General features: G+C 34.4%; 1 protein-coding gene across 2 annotated transcripts in view; it reads left to right on the top strand.

The window, feature by feature from the left end:
- Positions 1-2,404: 2,404 nt before the first annotated feature.
- camk1a (calcium/calmodulin-dependent protein kinase Ia) overlaps positions 2,405-8,828 on the top strand; it is a 52,671-nt gene continuing 46,247 nt past the window's right edge. For both annotated transcript variants that reach the window (XM_087257982.1, XM_087257983.1), the window contains exons 1-2: positions 2,405-2,515; positions 7,246-7,357. In XM_087257982.1, coding sequence (XP_087114108.1) covers positions 7,272-7,357 — 86 coding nt within the window. In that variant the 5' untranslated portion in view covers positions 2,405-2,515; positions 7,246-7,271. The remainder of the gene's footprint in view (positions 2,516-7,245; positions 7,358-8,828) is intronic.

The following is an 8,828-nucleotide window of genomic DNA, read 5'->3' as shown; positions in this document are numbered from 1 at the left end:
CCAAACCCGGTCCTGTAGGGCCAGTGTCCAGCAAAGTTTAGTTCCATTAAACACACACATGAACAAGGCAAGTTCTTTCTTGGTACACTAAACCTCCAGGTAGATGTGTTGAAGGAAGTTGGGACTAAACTGTGCAGGACACCAGCCCTCCAGGACCGAGTTTGGACACTCCTGCTATACAGCAAAGAATTCTTGCCCAGATTTGAGAGGGGTCTGGAATGCAGGCCTTTTGCTGTGCTATCTGAGCTGCATCCAATGCTTTTTAATGAGCTCACCTAACCCCACCCCAAACCACACCCATCACATTGATGTCACTCCCTCCATTGAGTGCGTTGTGTCTGACATTGCTAAGTGATGCAATCTCAGCTTGCATCATAAAGGCTGCATCCAGATACTATTGCCAGATTTGGCACGAAGCTGGCATAGCAGGCCTTCATCCAGCACTGGCATAGAGCATGTGGGCCAAACATGGCCCGGGTTTGGCAGAGGTGGCACTTTCTTTAAGGCAGCACACATGCCATTATGAATGAACGTCGCCTCGTGGTTCCATCCCAAAGAGGGAAGAAATTACTTTCCCGAACTTTCGCATTCAATCTGCCCAGTTGGTGGAATGAACTCCCTAACTGCATCGGAACGGCAGAGTCACTCGCTGTCTTCAAGAAATGACTGAAAACTCAACTATTTAGTCTCCAACAACCTTCCTAATCTGCAATTGCCCCTCTGGTTATACCGCTGACTGCATTACAAAAATAAATAAATAAATTACTAATGTTTTGCTTCTTACACTTTACATACCTGAAACTTGCCTACAGCACTTATTCATTGTTGCTCTTATAGTTGTGTAAATTGCTTCCTTGTCCTTATTTGTAAGTCGCTTTGGATAAAAGCGTCTGCTAAATGTCTAAATGTAAATGTACATGGGCCAGATGTCAAATATAGTATTTAGCCCAGACGTTAAACATTGATTTGTGGGCTACATTAGTTTGGCCTTGTCTGGAGACCAGACTTGGTCCAGTCATGTACGGTAATTCACTGCAGCATGTGGGCCAAGCAAAAGCTGCTTGTGTGGGCCAAAGCTGGGTCAAATGGGGGGTGTGCTTTGTGCCAGCTTTGTGAATGGGGGTGATTCTTTTATTTCAAAAAGTGGACACTCATTTTCTATTTAATTATGAGATTTAAATACATTTTAAGCACGTTTGTAGATGGATTAGCTTGGTCATCATAACCACACTTTTTGATATACATTTTTTTTTCTAAATTTAGAAATAAATAAAATATAAAAAATACTTATTTTTAAAACACAAATTTATTACATCATATATTTTTAATAACAAGCCTACTGTCATTTATTAGGCAAACTATAAATGCAAACTTAAAATAATAATAATCATAATGTAGAGCTTCACATTTTTTCTAGTCTCTCTTGTAAAAAGGTGCATTTGAAAATTCCTGCATAACAATTTAAATTAATTTTAATTTAATGGGTTTTCGATGGAATATTTTTACTATTTATCATGGCTTAGCAGTCAAAATGAGACAAATGAGCTCATGAATAGGCTTTTTATTGTTTTGCTTGATGAAATGCAGAAATACTTTGAAACAAACAAGGCTTTAAAAACAAATGAAATTTGTAAATTGTATAATCTTTTTTTCTTGAATGTTTGTTTAACATAATATATATACACCCCTTCTGTTTTTTTTTATGTTGTTCTTTTTTTCCAAAATATTTTCTTTTTATCTTTCCTTTTTCTATACAATGTACTGTGATTGTATATTCTTACTTTTCGCATAATAATAATAATAATAATAATTATTATTATAATAATAACAATAATAATAATAACAATAATAATAACAATAATAATAATAATAATAATAATAACAACAACAACAACAACAACAACAACAACAACAATAATAATAATAATAATAATAACAATAACAATAACAACAATAATAATAATAATAATAAAAGTCCTGGCTACTGGTCTGAATTGTGCCTGAAGTGTCATTTTTGTTGCTTATTTCAAAAACTCTTTAGGAAGACAGTAGGCTGAGGCCAAAACATTTTTTTTTATTATTATTAGTTTTCGTCAGCTGAAAATCAGTATATTGCAGTTTTAAAAAAATACTCAAGTTTGATTTAAATGGAACAACAGCATACTAAGAACAAAACAGAATAAAATTATACAATAGACCACGTGTTTTAAACATTTTCAAAATCTCTTTCTGACTCTATCCTTTTGTCACAATGTAGCAAGTCTAGCAGACCCGTTTAAACCTCTTCTGTTTCTGAAATGTAACAGTTTATTTAAACCTCTATCTCTCTGCGGACGGCTCTCGGGAGTAGTATCATAGTATCCGGATTGTATCATTATATTGTCAAATGAAAGACGCCTCCTTCAGTCGCTACTTGACGTCAGGGTAGATCCCGCAACTATTGCATCGAAAGAGAATTGCGGACAGATAAAGAGCAGAAGAGGACCACCATCCGTCCACAGGAGCAGACGATCAGGTATTTATTTCAAGCTTTCTTCGAACTCTGCGGTTGAAGTGTATGAACTGATTTTAATGTAATGCAGAATCTTCTGCAATGCCAACTGCAAGCTTTCATGCATGGTGCGGGTAAAACAGTGTGTCCATGAGGCATATTTTAAGTCTGTTTAAAAAAGCGTCGATTTGAAACCGGTATTGCTTCTATTTTTAGTCAATTCAGGTTATTGTTTGTCTGTTCAGAGAAGATTATTAGTGCAGGTGGACACAGACTCCTGCATTCGCATCTATGCGCAGTGTCTGAACACGCACGCACACACACACACACACACACACACACACACACACACACACACACACACACACGAACAATATGCATCCGTTGGCATAGTAGTGCATTGTTCGATGCTCAATTACTAGTGATATACTAGAGACAGATAGTAGGGATTTTGTGCATTGCACGTTTACAATTGAGCTGGTTTACTAAAATCTTAGTTCATGTTGATTCATTTGTTGTATGTGTGTTTTATTCCTTAAAGCAACGTGCTATTACTATGTGCTGTATATGTATAGCATGACACCGAATGATTATCATATTCAAATAACTGCATTGAACATCATCAGCATTGCGTTCGTTCAATACCAGATCGTTCCTAGTACTTTGTGTACAGATCTGAAAATTGAATGTGTACTATAACTTATGTAAGATAATGGAAAAAGTGTCCATAAATGCTATGATCTCGTGTGTAAGAGCTGTTTTGGTTATTGAATCTGCACACTAGTTTGATATATACAGTTGAAGTCTGAATTATTAGCTCCCCTAAATCATTCACCCCCCGTTTATTTTTTTTCCACAATTTCCGTTTAACGGAGAGCAGATGTTTTCAACACATTTCTAAACATAATAGTTTTAATAACTCATCTCTAATAATGGATTATTTTATCTTTGCCATGATGACAGTAAATAATATTTGACTAGATATTTTTCAAGACACTTCTATACAGCTTAAAGTGACATTTATAGGGTAATTTGGTTAACTAGGCAGGTTAGGGTAATCAGGCAAGTTATTGTATAAAGATGGTTTGTAGACTATTAAAAAATGCTTTAAGGGGCTAATAATTTTGTCCTTAAAATAGTTTTAAAAAACTTAAAAACTGCTTTTATTCTAGACGAAATAAAACAAAAAAACTTTGTCCTGAAGGAAAAATATTATCAGAAATACTGTGAAAATTTCCCTGCTCTGTTAAACATCATTTGGGAAATATTTGAAAAAGAAAAAAAAAATCAAAGGGGGGCTAATAATTCAACTTCAACTGTATATATTATTACTTTGGTCAGTGAAAGAATGTGGATAATCTTAAAAAATATACATTCATACATTTTAGATCCAGAATTACAACAATCAAACATTATGTATCCATATAGCCACAAAGACTAAATAAAGATAATAAAGCATGTAATGTAGAAATTTACATTGTAAAAGAATAAATATATAAATATCTTTATATACTATAAAAGTCTTTATTGATTTTATTAGCTTTTACCATGTACTAAAGAAATCAAAACCAAACATACAAATAATAATAATAATAATAATAATAATAATAATACATAAATAAAATAATAAAAAACATATATTTAAATTTAATATTTAACAAATACAGATTAATAAAATGCATAAATTATACAATGAAAATACAACAAAACAAAATTACAGAAAAGATTATTATAAAACATTCATTCATTCATTTTCTTTTCGGCTTAGTCCCTTTATCAATCTGGGGTCGCCACAGCGGAATGAAACCCCAACTCATCCAGCACGTTTTAACGCAGCGAATGCCCTTCCAGACACAACCCATCTCTGGGAAACATCCACACACACTCATTCACACACACTCATACACTACAGACAATTAGGCTACCCAATTCACCTGTATCACGTCTTTGGACTGTAAAGGAAACCAGAGTACCCGGAGGAAACCCATGCGTACGCAGAGAGAACTTGCAAACTTCACACAGAAACGCCACCTGAACCAGCCGAGGCTCGAACCAGCGACCTTCTTGCTGTGAGATGACAGCACTACAGCAAGAAGCGCCACTTCGTCGCCTAAAATAAAACATTTGTGATCATTTCAATATAAAAAATAAATATAGTCTAATTTTAATGTTTAGTTGTAAAATCAATTATATTTTTGCAAACTCATTGGAAAAAAGGTTAACAAAAAATTAAAGTGTGCCTTGGTGTCTCACTAGTGACAATATACAGCCACACCACATTGCTACTCGTGTGATATTGCTTTTAAACAACAGTTCGACAACATAATCGTGTGTATAAAAACAAAAATCAAACACAAGAGTCTAAAAATCCTTTTGTAAGAGGAACTATTTTCCTCCACCATTCCTTAACATCAGAAACCATTGCTCATTCACTAACTTCACTTTAGAGTTAGTACTTGAATGCTTCTCTAGCGTAATGTCTAAAAAGTCAAAGTGATGACAAAACAGGTCATTTTGCTCACATTTTAAGATTATGAGGCTGAACGGCATGAAATGTCATCAGTCTACAGTAATTTCTCCCAGTATTGCTCTGTTGCAATCTGGAGATCACAATATTACTATGGTATAAATACAGCACTACAACATACAATAGAGAGAGATCGACTTAGAAAGTCATTTACCCATTTAATAATGATTTGATCAACTGTAGTTTGAAATTACCCTGTTTTTCTCTTAGGGCTTATTATTTAGTTTCTGCCGCCATCTTGTGGATGAACATCATCAACCATCTTTGCTCACTGACAATCTAATGGCCGTCGACGCGCTGTCTCTAGATATATGCAATATCCTTTGTTACGATCCTGCCTTCCCCTTTCTTACCTTTCGGTGTGACGTCAGAGTTAGTTAGTTAATTCATGGGTGAAGAATGTATATATTTGAATTTTTGTGTGAAGACCGGCACTTCCTCTGGTGGACCATTATTCCCCAGAGAGGTCATTCTGTTCCAGCTCTTTTGTTTATGTTTTAGTTTTGTATTTTGTTGAGAGGATTTCAGTTGATTTCTTATTGATTTCAAATCCATAGACAGTTTGTTATACTTTGTTATTCCTTTTAATAAATGTTTATTTCATTATATACATTTTTGTAAATCTGATCCTTTTAATGTTACGGTCGGGAGCGAGCTGGCCATAACACCTTATAAATAAACTGCATAGTTGCAATCTAAACAACTACATTCTCCACTAAAAAAGCCTCAAAAATACATTATGTTGTCCAACAGCTGCAATATTTGTCAAGCTGTAGAGTGTCCTCTGCTTGTTGCTGTATGTGGGCAGAGTAATACACAAGGGTGAAGGGTTAAGAGGCTGGACGAGTGCTGTTACTGGCAGAATATTGCACGGCTATCAGCCAATCAGATTTAAGAACCAAACAGAACTGTTGTATAAAATTTTATAAATAAAATATAATTTAGAATATGATATATAAAAAATGTTGCATAACCATTAATAATGTTTAATATTATATTTTTCTAAGTTATTTGTATTATTTTAAGAAAAGTAACCCTGAAAAGTGGGACAAATGTTAAATACCTGAAGATTACTAATCGATCATTTTAATTATTAACAATAATTAAAAAAAAATATATATATATATATTTTAAGTGTGCGTATGTTAGATCATCAGGTCACACTTTATTTTGATGGTCCGTTTGTTGAATTTATGTTACATTGCTTTTACATGCCAACTAATTTTCATTAGATTTTAAGTGGACTATTAGGTTGGGCTTAGGGTTAGGGTTAGTGTAAGTTGACATGTTCTTGTAAAGTTTCTTATAGTCAGGTAAATGTCTGTTGAAGGAGCAGCATCAATATTAGGCAGACAGTCTAATACTCAAATCGACCATCGAAAAAGTGTCACTGGTTATTATACTAAGGTCTGACAAATCAAAAATGTAACAATTTAATTTACAGTGTACAGGTACTTACTATATTACCAACTATAAATTATGCATGTTGATGTACAAAATCCCTAAACCTGTCCCTCACCCTAACCCTGTGGGAGAACATTTTGTTAATTAGGCCTAATATTAGCCAGTACTTAGAATTACACTATAACATAAACATAAATAAATAAGGTAACAAAATAAATAATAATACAAGAAAGTAAATAAAAATAAAAGGAAGATGGAATGTCCCTCCTCCTTATGTTGTAGTATGCTCAGCCTGTTAGAAAGATCAATAAGTATCATTTAACAGCGTAGTTGCTCCTCAGAGAAACATTAATAGCGATGTAAATCACATTGATCCATTTAGACTCATGTAAAGAAAGTTCTTCATGACTTAAGGTTGGAAGCGTGGAGTTAAGTAAGTTGTGGAGGTGTGCAATGTTTGATGCATTTTTGATGTATATTTTAAAACATGTAACAGGGTCACTGGAGTTTGCCCATAAAAATTTCATTTCAAAATCTATAGCAAAACTGGCTGACACTGCAGACGTGCAGGCTAAATAAAATGCCTCATTACGCAACCACAAACCGTTGGTATGGTCCATCATCCCCTGCATGGAGAAAAGTAACAGGTACCATGTGATGACGGCATTCACACATCTAGGTTTCAGTGGCGGTGTGATGTGGTAATGAACACCTGAACAATGCCACACTGTTTTTAATGCTGTAAGAAAGAATTAATAATCTGTTTTGCTAATTTTCCATCACGCTGACTTTTTTACTGGCCTCTTCTTTTGTGTTTGTGTAGTTTCTGAGTGGCAAATCAACTATAAAATGCCTTTAGGAGAAGATGAAAATGGATGGAAAAAGAAGACAACTGATATCAAGGAGAATTATGATTTCAAGGAGGTCTTGGGAACGTGAGTATTGGATCAGATAATTTTGGTGCCCAGAAAAGTGCCCAGAGCTTTGTTTGATTAATCTCACATGCAACTGGCTTCTGCGATATTGCATTTGGTATCGGTGTTATTTTGCTATTGTTTATATCCTGTAGTATAAAATACTTATTTATTATATTCAATCAGCTTTTATAATATACACTCACCGGCCACTTTATTAGATACATCTTAAGAATAACAGGTTGGACCCCATTATCCTTTAAGAACTGCGTTAATCCTTCGTGGCATATATTCAACAAGACACTGGACATATTTTTTCAGAGATTTTGGTTCCATATTGACATGATAGCATCACCCAGTTGCAGCAGATTTTGTTCCACCACATCCCAAAGATGCTCTATTGGATTGAGATCTGGTGACTGTGGAGGCCATTTGATGACTAATCTATTTTTGGGCTTTTAGTCTTAGATGTCTATTAGATGACAGACCAAATTCAGCCTTGTTTTAGCCAAGTTGTCTATGTTTAGATGTCTAACAGACATCTATTAGACTTCATTTAAAAATAAAAATGCCTGCCGGGTGTGTTTATTCATTTATTTTTTATTTTTGTTTTGTGACAATGATCTGTTTTAGGTTGCAGTCTTGAACCTAATGTGCCCACATGAAAAAAATGAAAGCATGAAAAAATACTATAGTAATGCATATTAAATTATGCAAAAAGTGCTTTGAACTGTGCTATAGTAAAGTGTATTATAGAATTTACAACTCTTTGTTAATGAATGTTCCAATATATTGTAGTATTCACTATAGTATTTACTATGAACTGATTAGCTATAATAAATAATGTAGTACACTTTAGTGAACTGTTGTGTGTATCAAATATACCCTACAGTTGTAGAAGTATTAATAACAGTTTTAGTTCAGTTGTTTATATTTCTATAGCTGTTATTTTGCCATAGTAACAGATTCATTCAAATAATTTACTATATAAATCAATGTAGTACAACTCTTTGTTAATGAATGTTACGGCATACTGTAGTATTAACAATAGTGAACTGATTAGCTTTAATAAATACTGTAGTATACTTTAGTTATTACAGTTGTAAACTGTGGTGTATTAAAGTATAATATACCCTACAGTTGTAAAAGTATTACAAGTATTAACAACATTATGAGGTCATTTGTTTATATTACTGTTTATATTACTTTAGTTGTTTTGTCGGGGAGACACAGTGGCGCAGTAGGTAGCGCTATCGCCTCACAGCAAGAAGGTCGCTGGTCCAAGCCTCGGCTGGGTCAGTTTGCGTTTCTGTGTGGAGTTTGCATGTTCTCCCTGTGTTCGCGTGGGTTTCCTAAAGGTGCTCCGGTTTCCCCCACAGTCCAAAGACATGCATGTAAATTGGTTAGGCTAAATTGTCCGTAGAGTATGAGTGTGTGTGGATGTTTACCAGAGATGGGTTGCAGCTGGAAGGGCATCCGCTGCATAGAAAGT

This window comes from Danio rerio, chromosome 6, assembly GCF_052040795.2.
Source record: "Danio rerio strain M-AB ecotype USA chromosome 6, GRCz13ab, whole genome shotgun sequence".
NCBI classification, from domain to species: Eukaryota; Metazoa; Chordata; class Actinopteri; order Cypriniformes; family Danionidae; genus Danio; species Danio rerio.
This window is presented reverse-complemented; position numbering and strand designations above follow the sequence as displayed.